This window comes from Microtus ochrogaster, unplaced genomic scaffold, assembly GCF_000317375.1.
Source record: "Microtus ochrogaster isolate Prairie Vole_2 unplaced genomic scaffold, MicOch1.0 UNK120, whole genome shotgun sequence".
Lineage (NCBI taxonomy): Eukaryota > Metazoa > Chordata > Mammalia > Rodentia > Cricetidae > Microtus > Microtus ochrogaster.
The window spans coordinates 149,920-168,043 of record NW_004949218.1 but is presented as its reverse complement, the minus strand read 5'-3'; the positions used below and the strand labels follow the sequence as shown (position 1 = coordinate 168,043).

General features: G+C 38.9%; 1 protein-coding gene across 6 annotated transcripts in view; it reads left to right on the top strand.

The window, feature by feature from the left end:
• The window catches only part of Phc3 (polyhomeotic homolog 3), a 61,025-nt gene extending 46,261 nt beyond the window's left edge, over positions 1 to 14,764 (top strand). For 4 of the 6 annotated variants that reach the window (XM_005371675.3, XM_013355376.2, XM_005371674.3 and 1 more), the window contains 5 exons: positions 2,954 to 3,113; positions 7,742 to 7,856; positions 9,902 to 10,034; positions 10,125 to 10,356; positions 14,138 to 14,764. In XM_005371675.3, coding sequence (XP_005371732.1) covers positions 2,954 to 3,113; positions 7,742 to 7,856; positions 9,902 to 10,034; positions 10,125 to 10,356; positions 14,138 to 14,292 — 795 coding nt within the window. In that variant the 3' untranslated portion in view covers positions 14,293 to 14,764. Of the gene's footprint in view, positions 1 to 2,953; positions 3,114 to 7,741; positions 7,857 to 9,901; positions 10,035 to 10,124; positions 10,357 to 12,459; positions 12,716 to 14,137 lie in introns of those variants that run through there. The other 2 variants (XR_001229533.2, XM_013355377.2) reach the window with 2 other exon arrangements.
• Positions 14,765 to 18,124: the final 3,360 nt, after the last annotated feature.

Here is an 18,124-nt window from a genome sequence, read left to right as displayed (position 1 = left end):
TTAACCACATGGAAATTGTTTTACTTAAAACACTGCTTGGCCCATTAGCTCTAGTTTGTTATTGGCTAATTCTTACATCTTAATTTAACTCTTTTCTATTAATCTGTGTATCGCCACGTGGCTGAGGCTTACCGGCAAGATTCTAACTGACGTCTGTTTGAGGCAGAGGATCCATAGCTTCTCTGACTTTGCCCTGCTTCCTCCCAGCATTCAGTTCTGCCCCCCCCCCAACCTAAGTTCTGCCCTATTAAGGCGGTCTCTTTATGAGAGCAACACATAAACAGAAGGATCTCCTACACCACTATCCCTCAAACTTTAGTGGTCTCTCCTCATGTTTCCTTCATTGTACCCCTCTCCCTCCACCTCCCCACTTGATTTTCCCATTCCAGTCTCCTGCTCCATCCATCCATAATTACTTATTTTATTTCTTATTCCCCCTCCCCCAGTTCCTTACTCACCTAACCTCTGGGTTCTATGGATTGTAGCTTGCTTATCATTGACTTAACAGCTAATACCCACATAAAATTGAATACATACCATATTTGTTTTTCTGGGTCAGGGTTACCTCACTCAGGATAATATTTTTCCAGTTTAATTTGTTTACATGATGTCTTTTTTTTTAAAAAACGGCTAAGTGATATACCATTGTGTAAATAAATAAATGCACATTTTATTTATACATTCATCTTTTGAGGGACATCTAGGTTGTTTTCAGTTCCTGACTATTATGAATAAAGTAGCAGTGGCCATGGTTGAGCAAGTGTCTCTGTGGTAGGATGTGGCATCCTTTGGCTATATGCTCAAGAGTGGTGTAGCTGGATCATGAGAAAAGCAGCTCACATGTTCCTGAGGAGTTGCCACATGATTACCATAGTGATTGTACAATGAATGAATGCTTACCTTACTCCACATCCTTGTCAGCATGAGTTGTCATTTGTTTTATTGATCTTAGCCATTCTGATAGGTGTAAGCTGAAATCTGTAAGTAGTTTTGATTTACATTTCCCTGATGACTAAGGATGTTGAGCATTTCTTTAAATGCTTCTCAGCCATTTAGATTTCCTCTTTTGAGAATTCTGTTAAGATCTGTACCCCATTTTTTCTTTTATTGAAATTTGACTTGAAGTTTTTATCATACAAGTCTTTTACTTGCTTGGTTAGAGTTACCCCAAGATACTTTGTTTTATTTGTGGCTATTGTAAAAAGTGTTGTTTCCTGGGTTTCTTTCTCAGTCCATTTGTCAGTTTTATTTAGGAGGGTTACTGATTTTTATGAGTTAATTATATATCCAACTACTTTGCTGAAAGTGTTTATCAGCTGTAGGGAGTTCCCTGGTGGAATTTTTAGGGTCACTTATATATGCTATCATATCATCTGAAAATAAAGATGCTTTGACTTCGTCCTTTCCAATTTGTATTTCCTTGATAAGGATTAAATTTGGTTTTATCATAGAATGTCTTACTTTTTCCATCTATGGAAATTGAAAGTTTTAGTTGATATAGTAGTCTGGGCTGGCCATCCATAGTCTCTTAGAGTGAGTAGAACATCTGTCCATGCCCTTCTGGCTCTAAGAGTGTCCATTTAGAAGCCAGCTGTTTTTCTGATAGGTCTACCTTTATATGTTACTTGGTCTTTTCTTTTGCAGCTTCTAATACTTTCTCTTTTCTGTGTATTTAGTTATTATTATGTGCCAAAGAGAATTTGTTTTCTGGTCCAGTGTGTTTGGTGTTTCTGTATTTTTAAAAGCTACCAGCAAGATAGCGCAGCAGGTAAAAGCCATTTCCATGCTAACTTGGCAATCTGACCCACAAAGAGGTAGAAAGAGCATACTTAACCCCATAAATTTGTTCTCTTCTGTCCACATATGTGCTGTGGTAAATCCTTACCCTCCCCACCCCCACCCCCACATGCACGAGCTAACGATGATAAGTTGGGTCTGGTGGCACAGGTCTGTAACCTCAGTTACTTAGGCTGTTGATGTTAGAGTTCAAGTTCAAGGCCAGTCTGAGCAAGATTCCCTCTCAAAGTAAATAACACACAGACATTCTGGGCAGTGTGAACTGGGGAAAAGGCATTCCCTGTGCAAGTATGAACACACCACACCCATGACTGTTCCCCAGTCTTCACCACCAAATCATAAAATGTTTGCAGATGCATACAGCCTTGTATTAGAAAGAGCTAGTCTCGTGTGTTCAAGCTTTGGGAAAAAGAGATGGTTGTTGAACTGAATAGTACCATGAAAAGTGAAGCTGGACATGGGCATTGCATAGGACTGTAATTCCAGCACTGGACAGAGGCTGAGACAAGAGGAGCTACATGGTGAGAGGCTATCTTCAAAGAATTCTGAAGAGGGGCTAGAGAGATGGCTCAGGGGTTAAGAGCCCTGACTGCTGTTTCAGAGGACCCATGTTCAATTTCAAGCACCCACATGGCAGTTTACAACTGTTTGTAACTTCAGTTCCAAGGGACCCAACACCCATGGCAAAACACCAATGTGCATAAACAACAGCAACAACAAAACATTCTAAAGAAACAGATGAGGGTATAGTTAGTGCAAGACCTTGGATTCAGTTCCCAGAACTGCAAAATAAATCAATCCAAGCAGCAACTGCCTCCCTTTCACTGCTTTCCTATTGTGCAGGATAATTTGATTGCTCCTGTTTTTAATATTACAAATGTAAGGAATCACTAAATTTTAAGACTTTTTTAAAACTCTACTTGCCTAATGTAGCAGTGCATTGTATATGACTGCAGTGTGTATTCTGCTGCTGGCTAGCAGTAGTGCATATGTATAGAACCTTCTACTTAATGATTTGCCCTTAATTATTGGATTTGATGATTAAGTAAATATCACAACTACCATTCTTTCAAAGGGGTCATTTTAAAAATTAGACTCATTTATTTCTGATTAATTTTTAGAGATTATTTCTTTTCATTCTCTTTTCCATTTAAAGGTGAGTCGCTCATCTTTGCTGATAGACCAACCTGTGAAAAAGAGGCCTCTTTTGGATAATCAGGTGGTGAATTCTGTGTGTGTTCAGCCAGAACTACAGAATAACACAAAGCATGCAGATAATTCATCTGACACCGAGATGGAAGACATGATTGCTGAAGGTCTGTGGTTCCCATCAAACTTTTTCTTTAACTATGACTTTTATTGCTTGAAATAGGATAAACTTTTTATTCTGCATAGGCTTTCACTTGGAAAGAATTTAGTTTTGCTTACATACAGTGAGTATGTGAACACTCTATTAACCAGAATAATGGGTGCGCTAACCACTCTGATAACTCAGTAACTAGGAAAGCAGAAATATTGGTGGTGATTTGTACAGTAGATTTCTAGTGAGGGAAAAGCAATTTAAAAGTTTCCGAATCAGAACAATCAATTCTTGCTTTTAAAAAGCAGACCTAATAAGTAACAAATGAGTGTTTTACTGAATTTGCTTCAAAATATAGAGCATTTAGGTATGTGGTTTTAGATTTATTCTTCTGATGGGTGTTATAAACTGGGTATTACAGTTACATTCAGAGTGTTCTCTTCAGCTAATAGATGATAACATTTGTTCTAAGAAAAAAAATACTGTTAATCTCCCAGTTCCTTTTCAACTGACTATACTCTAATACCAGATATCCCTTAGAAATCAAACTGATAAAAATGGTTGAGGTAAACACAAAACTGATGTTCTGTGCCTTTTAGGTCACCTATTTATAGTTAGCAAAGCTTGTACTTTTTTTAAAATGGGATTCTGAATATGTGCTTAAAGAAATAACCAATGAAACAAAACTACCTAGCTGTATTGTGTAGGAGTCTTCATAAGAGATTGTTCTTATCATTTGATCATGGCCCTTAGTTGATGATATTCAGTCTGAAGTGTTTAGTCAGGGGCTTATAATGGTAAACTCATTAACATCTTTGTCTTTGTAATTATCCTTAGGATCTCTAAAATTAATTTATTCTTTTGCAAATACTCATTTAATTTATGTTACTTTATTGTGTTTTTTTATTTATTTTTATTTCATGTGTATTGGTGTTTTGCCTCCATGTATGTCTATATGATAGCGTCAAATCTCCTGGAACTGGAGTTACAGAAGGTTGTGAGCTGTCATGTGGGTGCTGGGAATTTAACCTGGGTCCTCTGGAAGAGCAGCCAGTGCTCTTACCTATTGAGCTATCACCCCAGCCCCTTTTTGGGTGTTTTTACACAATGTTAAATTTACCAAAGTGGCATGTTGGTAAGTAAAACCGTTATCCTTCAGATTCTTAGAGGGTGGCACCTGCCATTGGTAGTGTTTTATAAGCTGTTGTGAAGTAGTCAACATTTTTACTTCTTATTTGAGCCACCAAGCCTGTAATAGTATAACATTTGACTTTTACTAATGTTTGGTTATTTTGAGCTCAGTTTGATTTTTTTCTGTGTAGAAGATTCCTAACCATGAAGCGCTCTAAACATGCATTCAGTTAGAGAGAGCTGTGTGCTCTTTCCTTATCCCTAGGTCCATTGCTATGAACGGTCTCATGTCATGCATCTTTTTGTTTGCTTCTCTCCCACACTTCCCTTTGCTGCCTTTCTTTCCTACTTCTCCTCCATCCTTTCCTCCCTCTTTATAAAAGTTGTAGCCATTTTATTTCACTGATATAGTATGTATCTCTAAAAAGCAGATATTTTCTTACATAATTAAATAACAAAATTAATAATTCTTTGGTGTAATACCTGATCCATATTCAGATTTTCTTAGTTATTTGAAGCATGTTCTTTCACAGTCATCTGATTAACATCAGGATCCAAACAAGGTCACCATGATGACTTTCATTATTAGAATTTAATTTTATTTATTTTAATTCTCAAATACATGTTTTTAATTAGTTGATTATATGGGAGGACATTTCATATTTTAGATGAAAAGTAGTGAAGATGAATGTTTAGGTTTTCTTTTTTCTTCTTTTGTTTGTATCTGTAAGAAGTATATAAATGAAAGTTATGGGCTAAAATGTGTTTGTCATGTCAACCCTGCTGAATAGACAGAAGGAGCATGAACTTCTGAGAAGTTTTAGAACATGTTTCATGATATTTGTAGTTTATAAAATATAATGGGCAACATACAGCATTGCTAGTGTGCCGGCATATGAAAGGTATGTACAGAAAGACATGAAAGCATACCCTCCTTCCCATAAGGAACTGTTTGTTTTGTTGGAGATTAGGGAATCTCCATTCCAGAGCAGCAAATGTTAGATTTAGATAACAAGAAGACAGAACTAGCTGAAGTTATTTTCAGCTTGGTGAATTTCTTATGAGTTTGATCTCTGTTTTGTGTTAAACGAGACAAGGAGCAAGCCTAGATCTAAGATAACAGGCAGGAAAAACAGTTCTGATCAGGATGTGAACAGATGTACAGAGGATGTAGGAGCACATCAAAATTCACCACGCTGTGAATAACAGAAGGACCCTGGGTGAAGACCTCAGGCTTGAGGGGATTTTATGGATGAAGACCTAGGACTTGGGTTTATTCAAGTTTTTGTGGCAGTTGTAATAAACTGAAAAGGGTTTAGCATTGTGCTGGTCATCTCTGTTGGATGTATTAGAGGTCTGGCATATGACTGACACCTGCCTGCAGTCTAAGTGGAGAGAGGAAGGGAAGGACTAAAGGGAGACAGGACAAGATGCTACAGAAGGAGAAGAAAAATCTAAAGATGGCTAATATATTTCAGAGTAGAGAACTATTACACAGTGCTGGGTGGTGGTGGTGCATTCCTTTAGTCCCAGCACTCGGGAGGCAGAGGCAGGCAGATCTCCGTGAGTTCCAGTCCAGCCTGGTCTACAGATCTAGTTCTAAGACAGCCAGGGCTACCAAAGAAATCCCCCTGTCTTGAAAAAACAAACCAAAACAAACAAGCCAACATTTTTTTTAATTGATTTTTATTGAGCTCTATTTTTCTCTGCTCTCCTCCCTGCCTCTCCCCTTCCCTTCAACCCTCTCCCAAGGTCCCCAAGCTCCCAATTTACTCAGGAGATCTTGTCTTTTTCTACAAGCTAACATTTTAAGACTTTCATAGTTTTAACTTTCCAAGGCCATTTTATAATTTCGGCATTTTTTATTGTATAAAGCAGTATTCATGCAATAAAATTTAGAGTAAAATGGTGTGATCATTTACTTTGTGGCTGTTTTTTTTTGTGTATAATTTCAGTTTAAAAACCACCCATTTTTAAGATAAGCAAACTATTAAATTCATGGTATATACCATTTGCTTCTCTGCTACTGTGATAACCTTGGCCAAAGCCAGCTTGGCAGGGGAAGGGTTATTTCAGCCCATTATCAAAGGAAGCCGAGGCAAGAGCTGAATCAGAAACCATGAAGGAGCTGGGCGGTGGTGGCGCCTTTAATCCCAGCACTTGGGAGGCAGAGGCAGGCGGATCTTTGTGAGTTTGAGGCAAGCCTGATCTACAGAGGGAGTTCCAGGACAGGCCCCAAAACCACAGAGAAACCCTGTCTCGAAAAACCAAAAAAAAAAAAAAAAAAAAAAGAAACCATGAAGGAACACTGCTTACTGACTTGCTCAGTTTGCTGATTTGTACAAAATCCAGGAGTGGCACTGCCCACTGTTGGCCCACCTCAATCTTTTATTTAAAAAAAAAAGCTCCAAAGACTTGCCCATAGGCCAACTGCTGGAGGTGATTCCTCATTTGAGTTCCTTCTGGCTGACAAAAAAATCAGTACAGTTAATGCAAACACTTTTAAACTTTAACCTTTCCTTTCTTGTGCACCTCAAGATCCCATATTAGTATCACAATGTGAAACGTATTCCCACTTATATGTGTGAGTGCTCTGTCTTCATGCACACCACAAGAGGGCATCAGATCCCTTATAGATGAGTGTGAGCCACTATGTGGGTGCTGGGAATTCAACTCAGGAACTCTGGAAGAGAAGCCATCTCTCAGCCCCAGTACTCTTAGTCCTTACGTGGAAACTCTGAAGTGGAGCAGGCATCCATGTAATAGTTACTTCAGCTCTTTGGGAAAGGTCATGAAGATTGAGCTATTTGCTTGAGGTGCCTGAAGGAAGAGGTAGTAGTGAAGGAGAGGGTTTTAAAAAGGTTGGGGTTGGGGTTAGGACTAGCATTCTTACTTAGCAGGGAGCACCCTAGAAAATGCACCAGTAGTTGGACATTATGACACTGTTTGAGATTTTAAAAGCAGAATTAATTTTATTTAATACTAAAAGGAACTGTTTTATAAATTGACAATATATCTTTATAAAATTAGTCATACACTGCACATAATATTTTATATGTCTTACTAAGATCAAACATACAGAAGTGTCTCCATTTTGAAACCAGTCTCCTCTCCATAGGAATTTAAAGGGTTTCTCTGCTGTAAATCTTCATAGCATAGGGCACCAAATTCATATGTCACATTCTGCCTTTTGAAATTGTTTCTTTCTAGTGGACCATGAGTACATGGCCCTCATTTCATTTCTCAATGTTTGTAACTCATACATTGCTGTTTGTACATTCTAGATATGCTGGATTCTTAGCAAAACTAGCCTATGCTTATAGATGAATTTATTGTATAGAAAAAAACCATCATTCTTATGTAGAAACAAGGAATTAGTAGGAGCCCAGCCAGAGTAGCTCTGGATCCAAAGAAGGTGAAGAAATCTTGATCTGACAATGTTGTGTAACTAAAATTAGAGGCTGAAAGAAATTTTGACCACTCAGATTTTTGGCTTTTCCCTTCTTTTTTTAGAGACGTTAGAAGAAATGGATAGTGAATTGCTTAAGTGTGAATTCTGTGGAAAAATGGGATATCCTAATGAATTTTTACGGTCAAAACGATTCTGTACTATGTCATGTGCCAAAAGGTATGTTGGTGTTCTTGGATTTGTTTATGAGAACCAGTAACTTTTGCAAAAACGTCAAGATGTGGTCATAGATGAGCTTTGGTAGGAATTAGCTATGGTAACAACAGGGAAGGTTAGGTCAGCAGCCACTTACTCTGTGTCTCGTTACTAGAATTTACTAAGTAAATTTTATGTACTAATAATGCAGTTTCATAGTGAATACTCATGAAGCATCAGTCATCTGGTACAAGGATATGCTTTGGAGAATCTCTCCTATAGCATATGTAAGTATATGATAGAATATTAATTTTTGTGTTTTAAAAATCATAACTAATTAATTACTAATTAATTTTGAAATTAATTTTTTATGTAGGATCTTGTATTATAGCCCTGGCTGACCTGAATTGACTGTATAGACCAGGCTGGTCTCCAACGTTCTATGGCCCTCCTGTTTCTGCTTCCCAAGTGCTGGGATCATAGCCATGTACCACCATCCCAGATAGAACCCTGGTCTGTAAAGATTAATACAGGTCATAACATGTACCACCATACCAGATAGAACACTAGTCTATAAAGATTAATACGGGGCCTGGAGAGACGAATACCAGATCTCTTTTGGAAGACCTGGGGGGTATGCTTAGGTTAATTATTTTGAAATTTATATTCTCTTAAGAAGCCAGTGATTTTCTTGTTTGACCATACCATTTTGTATACTTGTCACAGAACTACCTTTAGTGAGAATAATAAAAGTAAATTTCTATCAAAAGTGGACTCATTGCTTCAGTTCATTACTCAAATGTTTATTCATGATTAGTAGTAGGTCTATAAGATTATGTAGGATTTATACTCTAACTTGAATTTCACTTTGCATGAAACACATGAAAGAACAGCAAATTTCTAATGCTGGTCAAAACCACTTACAAATTGTGAAATGGTCTGTCTTTCAGGGTATTCTGAACCTCTTGGATGTTTAGAAGTATACCAGGATATTTAACACTGTCTGCCACTCCCTTTCCCAGACAGGGACTACTTCAGATGAACCTCTTTCAGTCAGGGACCGTAGCACAGTGAAGCCTGGCTGACAGAGCAAGGAAGAGAGGAAGAGTCAGGTCAGAGAAGTGCTTAGCTGTCATTCTTGGAGAGCTAAATATATAAGGACTAATTGCCAGGCACAAAACTAGTTCCTTCCTTTCTTCAGTAGTAAGTTTTGTCATCTGATATGTTAGTTATATCAGAACGTCACTTTGCTGAGCCCACAGATAAACCCATAGGAACACAGCAGGACTTCTTCAGTTATTTCAGTGACTCTCAGGGACATTTGCATCTTTAGAGAACAAATAGTCTATTATTTCTCAGAGTTTTCCTTACTTCCATCTCTGATATTTTCATAAAACATAGGTAAACAAAATTACATATATTATTCTAGAATAGTTATCAGTAACAAAATTAATATGTGTGTATTTTGCCTCTAAAAATATATGTGCACTTTGTGTGTGCCTGATAGAGAAGCCAGAAGAGGGCATTGGAGCCCCTAGACTTGGGGGTTCAGGCAGTTGTGGGCCTTCATTGTGTGCTGAGAACCAAACCCTAGTGTCCACATGTGTAGATATGTCTGCACACATATGTACTCCAGTACCTGCATATACATTAAAAGCAAAAGACAAAGCAAAACCCCAAATATATTACTTGTTAAATAGTTTAAATAAGCTTTGGAAATATTTATTACAAAGTATCTCTTCTGGAACCATGAATTTTCTTGCTATGTTGCAAGTTATCTTCTGCATTTTGCAGGTTTTTCATTATTCTTCTATAATCAGGAGAAAATACCATTACCTTGTTATAGGTGTCCAGTATTATGTTGAGAGGTATTTTATAATATACAGAGTCCATTTTTGACCTGTAGGTTAAATTAATCCATTCAATAAGATAGCTGTACTTTGTAAGATATTATAGTCCTTAATAATTGTCTAGTACTTACTATGTCACAACTGTACTTTAAAATTACAGTTAGATTCTAAATTGGTTGTCCCATATTTTGCTTGATTTTTCTTTCTTGAATTCCTTAGGTACAATGTTAGCTGTTCTAAAAAATTTGCACTTAGTCGTTGGAATCGTAAGCCTGATAATCAAAGTCTTGGGCATCGGGGCCGTCGTCCAAGTGGCCCTGAAGGAACAGCAAGAGAACATATCCTTAGGCAGGTCTGTAGAAAGCTTGCTTCAATGTACAATGTCCTTTTCAGAAATGCAAGGGAAGTGCAATGCTGTATTTTACTTTACTGCATTTTCCAGCTTCCAATTACTTATCCATCTGCAGAAGAAGACTTGGCTTCTCATGAGGATTCTGTGCCTTCTGCCATGACAACTCGTCTGCGCAGGCAGAGTGAGCGGGAAAGAGAACGCGAGCTGCGTGATGTGAGGATGAGGAAAATGCCTGAGAACAGTGACTTGCTTCCAGTTTCACAGACAGAGCCCTCTATATGGACAGTCGATGATGTCTGGGCCTTCATCCATTCTTTGCCTGGTACGTGACTCCCTTAGCCTGGATGCTTTCCTTGTGCCTTCACAAGAAAGTGACATTACGTCCATCCACAGCTTTGGCATTCAAGGCTAGAGAAACTGTGTGTGTATTTGCTATTGAAATGTGACCTGAAAAAAAAAGAAATATGACCTGCTCCCTCTTACCTGTCCTCAGAATGACTGTGCACTCCTTCATGCCCCCAAACGAGTGAAAAACGGACTGACTAGTCCTGCCATTGCTCTGGTGCCCAGTCGGTGAATAGTAAGGTGCTCTCTTCTCTGTCCTGATGATCTCTGAGGGCAGGAGAGTGAATCAGACACTTCTCCCCTTCTGCTTGTCTATTTTCTAATCATTTTCCTCTTCAGCCGATTCTTTTAGAAACTGAAACAAGAAAGACCATATTTTTTGTGCATATATTTTTGAAAGCTAATTAGCACTGTAGAGTAGGACAAACTTGATTCCTTTGTAAAAACGTAACATCCATTCTAATGCTGAGGGTAACTTCTTATGTCTGCCTGCTCTCTGATACTTACCCACTAGCTTCAGCTTCCCCTCCCCCTCTTTTGGGTTTTTGAGACAGGGTTTCACTGTGTAGCCCTGGCTGTCCTAGAACTCGCTCTATAGGCCAAGCTGGCCTCGAACTCTCAGAGATCCATCTGTCTGTCTCTGCCTCCCGAGTGCTGGGATGAAAGGCCTGCCCCACCACCACCTGGCTAGACCTTCTTGTTTTACTGAGTTCATTTGCATTTAAGATCATTACATATCATTAAGAAGAGACAGCTTTGATTGGTTCTATTTAGGCCATCCTCCCTCCCTTCCTTGCTGATGAAATGGGAGTATTTATGAATTGCTTTAGCCAACCAAATAATCCTATTTGTGCAGTCAGTTACTGCCTTTCCAAAAGTTTATCTTAGAGTAGCTTAGGGTAAATCTTACACTAGGAAAATGTGTTTCGCTTTCTTTCTGCCTCTCTGGCATTTATAAATATCTTTCTGAGCTCCTTCAGGCTGTTTCTTTTTCCTGAGTATTTTTACAAGCTTTCTCATAGTGGGAACAAGCGTATACATTTTGTGATGTCTTACATTTTCTTTCCAGATAGGATGAGCTTACTTGTAGTCAGGGCCCCTGTATTTTTACTCCTGGGTTTCTGTTATTTTTGTGTTATCATGTTATTAAGTACTCAGTGGGTCTATGTTAAAGCACCCAGGTCGGAGATTCAGTCTCAGAGCTGTTAGGGTGAGAAGTAGCATGAACTTGTGGGCAGGCTATCTTCTGTACTGTCCTTTAGTGAACTGCCCTTTCGGAAAGACTGTTCTATGCTGACCTGTGAATCCATAGATTGGATTTCTCTGTAGGAATGTAAAGTAGGAATTTTTTTTTTAAAGTATAACTCTTTCTGTATATGTCTTTGGGGACATGTTTATACAGCAGTATTGAGTGGCACTTGGTGTCTTTCCTGCAACTTTAGTGAGGTCAGTTTGTGCATAGAATGTTTTGATTTAGATTTCAAAGTGGGAGAATTGATTGTGGACACTGGAAAATTCAGGTGGGACACAAGCAGGGCCAGTGTGTTACCTAGAGCTGTTTACTCGGTTACGAGGCAGCAAAGCTGCCTGGCTGCCTCCTTTGTGTGTAATGTACTCAGTGCTTGGCCTCAGGGTGTTGGGCTCTCACAGAACTTTTACTCTGAGTATCTTGAATACTTAAAAAACCATCTTGTTTTTCCTCAGTGAGTTTCTAGATGTGTGCTTGTCTCCTTTCTATAAGTCACTTTATATTTTTTTCATTTCTGTGCTAATGATACTTTTTGTGGTTGGCTTGAGAAAATTGGGATCTAAAAATGATAACACATATTATTTAATCATGCTGTTTCCCAATACACTTTAAAATTATTTTGCTAGCGCCTTTACTGTCTACCTACAAACTGACATCTGTAAAGGAACCCCAGTCAAGAGGAAGAAGAGCATGCTGAGTACTTCCTCTCAGGAGCTTTTTATTTCTCTTCCCAGTGCAGCTTTTGTGGTCCCCTCTCTTTTACTCCTCATTTCTGAATCTAAGTAAGCCTATCCTCTCTCTCTCTTTCCTTCCCTGGTTCTTATAAATAAGACTGGAGAGAAGAACCTTAGTTTTTCCATAAAAGAAGGATGAAGTCACAACTAGATGCAAGATTAGTCAGTTTTGTTGAGAGCTACCTCTGGGAAAAGAAAAAGGGGCTTTTCTATGGTGAGTAATCCCGTTTCATCTATATGTGTGGTACTTGGGCAAAACCATACAAATCATATACAGGACTTTGAAATATAAATTTTTGAAAGTCTGAGAAATTACCAAAATAGAGAAATGAAAAGCTGGCTGCTCTATAAGATGTAGTAAAGGAAGAAATAACAGCCAGTATATATGAGGAAAATGATGGCCACGTGAACACATGCGTGAAGCATGTTACTCCACAGACAGCTCTCCACAGTGGGTGACGTTTTTCCAGTCTGTCATTTCTTCATCCATCCTTACGTAAATGTCTGCTGCACTGTAGTGCTTTGGGGGTGCTCCTGGGTCTGTGGGTAGACCTTGTCATCTTACAAGCTCGATGACGACATTCACAATGGAAAGGAGAATCATCCTAGCAAAGTGTTGTATTCCAAGGTGCAAATTAATCATTTTATTTTCTAATCATCTGTTTCTGTGATTTCCCCTTGGAATACTGATTTGAATACAAAAAGGCCGTATAGATGTTAGGTCTTGTTCTTTAGCTAACTTTATATTTTCACTGTTTGTAAGGAAGCTTTCATGTTTTTGCATTCTCTTCTCTTTGGGCTTTTTAGTTCATTACTGAGCTTAGAGGTCTCTTTCCTATGATAGGAATGATTGGGTATTTTGGTAGGCCATAGAATAGGCCATAGAATAGTGGGGTTTAGATAGTAAGAGCCTACTTTAGGTTGAGGCTTTTGCACTGCTTGCTTGGTAGAAGATTGCCAGGTAAGATCTCATGATTTCAGAGACAGCTTGCTTTGCATTGTTTTATTTTTACCAAAAAGTTAAGGTGAAGCATGCTAAGGGGTGTGGTGACGTGTTCAGAGGTAGAGCACTCGCCTGCCATTCTCAGGGATCTGGGTTCTAAAAAACAGATGGGGGCTAAGGCACTTTCCTGTAATCCATGCATATATGTAGGAAAATAAGGTAAGTTCAAGACCAGCCTTCAGGCTAACAGAAAAATGAGTAGAAATGAGTTGAGTAATGTTAAGCTTTGAAGTTGACATTACGAGTTGAACAGTATGGTGTGTGTCAGCAGTCCTGTAATATGTAATACTGGGGGGTTTGTTCTCTTCTGAGGGAGCAATACAAATATTTTAGACACACTTGGAGTCATGTGAATTCAAAGAAGGTTTGGGTGGTCATGGAAGTTTAATCTGACACTTGAGAAAATATTTCCAGATTATTATTTATGGCATAACATTTTATTCCTCTCTGCCTGTATGTGAAGTTATGTTTTGAGAAGATGAGCCCATGAGGTGTAAAGCCTCAGAATGAAGTCATTTTTTGCATGGGAAATGCAATGTATTGACTTATTGCTCTTACCTGTTGTTATTATTTCTGCACTGTTTTTAAAAGCAAGATTTCCAAGTAAACTTTCCTTGGTTTTGACTTCTTCAAGGATGAAGCCCAGGCTTACCAAGACAATGGTTTATTAGCTTCTGTTGCAAACTCTCAGACCCAGGGACAGAACAATTTTCACTGTTAGGAGCTCCGTCTAATTGTGTGTAACTCTAACCTTCTTCTCCTGGAATTCCAGGCTGCCAGGATGTTGCAGATGAGTTCAGGGCACAAGAGATTGATGGACAGGCCCTGCTCTTGCTAAAAGAAGACCATCTCATGAGTGCAATGAACATCAAGCTGGGCCCAGCCCTGAAGATTTGTGCACGCATCAACTCTCTGAAGGACTCTTAACAGGAACTCCAGTCGTTGATGTAATATCAGTTTCATCCCTCTTAATGGTAATAGTAAAGCCTCATTTGGCTAAGAATATCAGACTGATGATGGAAGGCCAAGCACTTTGGGACTGCCACTTGCAGTGCCGACATTTCTCTTCAGATACCCTAACTCATCATACATTTTCATAATTAGCCAACGTTGGTAAAGTTAATTTTACCAGTTACATACAACACTGAAAGACTTGTTACAGAGGCCCATATTTTTCAAAGAAACATGTTATACTAGATAATTTTTTAAAGGTAATGTTTATCATTAGTATAAAGAAGCCTTTTAAAAATAATTATTGATTTACACCCCCCCCTTGATTCTGTTTTCTTATACATTTTTCTACCCTGTTAGTTTTCCAAAGGTTATCATAGAGATATAAGGTAATTTAGGAGCCCATTGACAGAATCGAATGCAATGAAGTATCAGTATGTTTAAAAAACATATCTTCCTGACAAATGCTTTGTCTTTAAAACAGGATTGTGTTCTTGCATAAGCAGTATTTATGGAGGTCACAAAAGTCTGTCTTCTAGACTTCACCCAGATCGGCATGACTGACAGTTTTCCTCTTGGTTTTGTACATTAAGAGCAATAGTTCTCAGTGGAGAGGTCTCTTTTTGTCCTCCAGGGGGCATTTGGCAATCTCTAGATACATTCTGGTTACCACAGCCTGTGGCTGTTACAGGAATCGAGGAGGTGGTAGTGGCAGCCAGAGGTGTTGCTGAAAGCTCTTCAGTGCACAGGACTATTACCAAGGGTGACCTGTTAGAGATGCCAGTAGTGCCAAGGTTCAGAAGCTGGTGCGCAAGGAATGCTGCGTGTTGGTCTTTTTCACGTGCAGGGAACATACTTTGAAGATAAGGTCTGATAAGGAGTACATGTATAGTGAAGTATTATTCAGATGGCATTAATGTTCTGCTGAAGTATTTTTTTTTTTTTACAGTTTAACTGTATACTAGAAAAGGGAAGAAAACCCGTAAAACTGGTCTATAAGATTAGCATAATTTACAGAACATGTGACTGATAGGTGTACGGCACTGGTCACCTTTTCCTGACTGTTGCCCTATACTGGTGAGGGTGGAAGATGCAGTCATGCCTGGGAGAGTTGGCAGTGGGGTGTGACCCGTCCGTGTGCTCTCTCGGAGCGACCCTGCTTGGATTCTTCCCATAAAGCATTGAAAGTGATTTCTCTTAATCGAGTGTTCACTCAGCAGTTATTTTTTGTAGAGTTAGGACGTTAAGACAGAAATTTCTGTGGGTTCTCTGAGAGCCTTAAGTGCTGGGCATCGGAAGATCTTTACTACATCATCGAGAAATCTCAACAGTTAAAGGAGCGGCTCACAAATCCTGGCCACAGACGTAAGAGACAGCAGAGTCTAAGCTTACTCATCTTCACTGCTCTTTCCAGAGACTCTGTTGAGCCAGTAGAAGACTAACAGATGTCACAAAGGTCTCACAAATATTTATCTTTTGTCTTTGTGTACATTAGAAAACGTTGGTTATTTTTATACAAAAATATAGTGGGTAATTTTTTTAATCTTTAGATGCCTCTTGTTTGAATGTATGCTTTGTGGGACTGTTAATGTAGTAGTTGAAGAAGTGTTCACTGGTAGTCCTGTGTAGGCTCAGAATGTGAAAGTAGCAGGAGGCTCATGTTTCAAACCTACAGTAGTATAGTCTCTGTTACATATTTCTTTGCATCACATTTTGTTATTAACGTTTCTAGAAAGGTAGGTACTCTCCAGTCCATCTCATTTATTAGTAGTACTGAGTCGTCATGGGAGTTGTCATAGATTTTCCCCTCATCCCCCTAAACATAGACTAAGCAGCACTCAGAGATTGCTACTATATGAAGGAGGCACAAAGATGGAATTAAAACTGGATTGTAGTAATCCACAGTTAATACAGAGTTATTGTCCAGTATAGACCTCCAGCAATAATGCTTCCCCTCTTGCAAATGCTTATATATATAGCCTTTAAGGTATTAACTCTACAGTTCTACTAGAATCAGCCCACTGTGTGCTTATGAGAAGCCCCTGGGCCTAGCACTGCCTTTAAGTATCCCTAAGCAGCGTACAAGAAGAATTTCTGCTGGAGAATGCCTTCTTGTCCTTAATCTTAGATGTAGTCCAGATCTTCTGTTGTCCGCACTTAAATTCAACAAGAAAATACACCTTTTTCCCCTACAAGTGGGTTGTTTTATTAAGAAATGGCTTGTTTGCTGTCATTTGGTAGTTCTCCCATTGCTGCAGGTATTTAATTTAATCATCCTAATTTGAAAGCTTTAATAATATGTATGTCCTTCTCTCTCCTGAGCACTAGACTGTTCAGTATGACATAGATAGGAAGAATGCCATGTTCATTCCCTGTTGTATTACTAAGTGCTTTAAGAACTTTCCTGGAGGAAAAAAAAATGACAAGCAGAGGGGAATATGGGTTCATCCTATTTTTGCTACTCGAGTTTACATTTCCTTACTTTAAACCCCTTTCCACCATGGGACATACCTTTCACATTTTATTTGTTTTAAGTTCTATGTTCTTAGGGAAACAAACAGCTGGCTTGTAAAAGTTACTTTATATGACAGTACTTACAAGCTTTGTGTAGACGTGTGCAGGGCACAGCTACACAGCTTCATTATAAATCAGCACAGCAGAGGAATGCTGTCTTCGTCCGTGACAGCTTTGAGGGCATGGAACTGCGATGGTTACATTCACTTCCATTTGTGTGGAGTTCTTTCTAATTGTGACATCCAGGTTAAAGCTTCACCTGGGAGGAGAGATGCAGAAAAGAGAAGAGAGATGGCAGTGAATGAGCTAGAGAGTGGCTAAGAGGCAAATGGGACTTCCCACTTGTGTTAGTTCCATTATTGCAGCATTGAACACGTTTCTGCACTTTTTGGGTTACCTAAATAAATAGAAGTGGGTTTTTGTGTGTGTGTGTGTGTTTTAGGAATCCTGCTGCTTTCCTCTTTTTGTTGTTTGTATTGGACCATGCTTTTGAATAATTTTTTACATAGTCAATCTTCATATAATAAGTGCAAAATTGTTAGTCACAGATCTGTTTACAATACGAGTCTTGGATTGACATCTTGCACAGGACAGCTTCTTACAAGTTTGTTTAGTCGTGTGCCTCAGAACTCAGAGCCATGCTTTAAGGGACTCAGTATGATCCTGAACCAGAGAGGTAGGGAAGAGATAGAGTCATGTGATTTTAGGCTTTGATTTCATGTGTATACGTGATTTTAGAATAAATTATTACTGATGCATGTGAATGAAGCTGATCTTGCAGCTGTTGTCATTGTGTGAACTCTGACTGGTAATACTGTTAACGCATTTCAGATGTGTTTTCAGCCTGAGAGGCTGTATGTTGCTGCCAACTGGTATTGTTAGTGGCATGGAATGGCTTCACCTCATTTCCTTCACTAAACCCCTTCTGCCCCCAATCCTACCCCAAATAAGCTGCATAGAGCTTTCTTATTAGTTCTTGGCTTGGGGCTGGGTAGTATCCTGCTTGGAAATCTTCAGGATTTTGTAACGGGCTTTATAACCATACCAGTTGTATTTCAATGAAAGGGTTGTCCATCTATGCAAATCATTTCCTAGGTATGTTTCTTGTGCACCGTACATCTAACTGTGTGACTAGTTGGACCTTTGGCCTTTTTTTTTTTTTTTTTTTTTTTTTTTTTTTTTTTGTGGTTGGGAGCTGACAGGAAGATGACACGGCTAGCTAAATGAAGATATTTAACCTGATGGTGGTCATTAGCAGCTTAGAAAGACCCATGGTGCTGGGTGGTTGGACTCC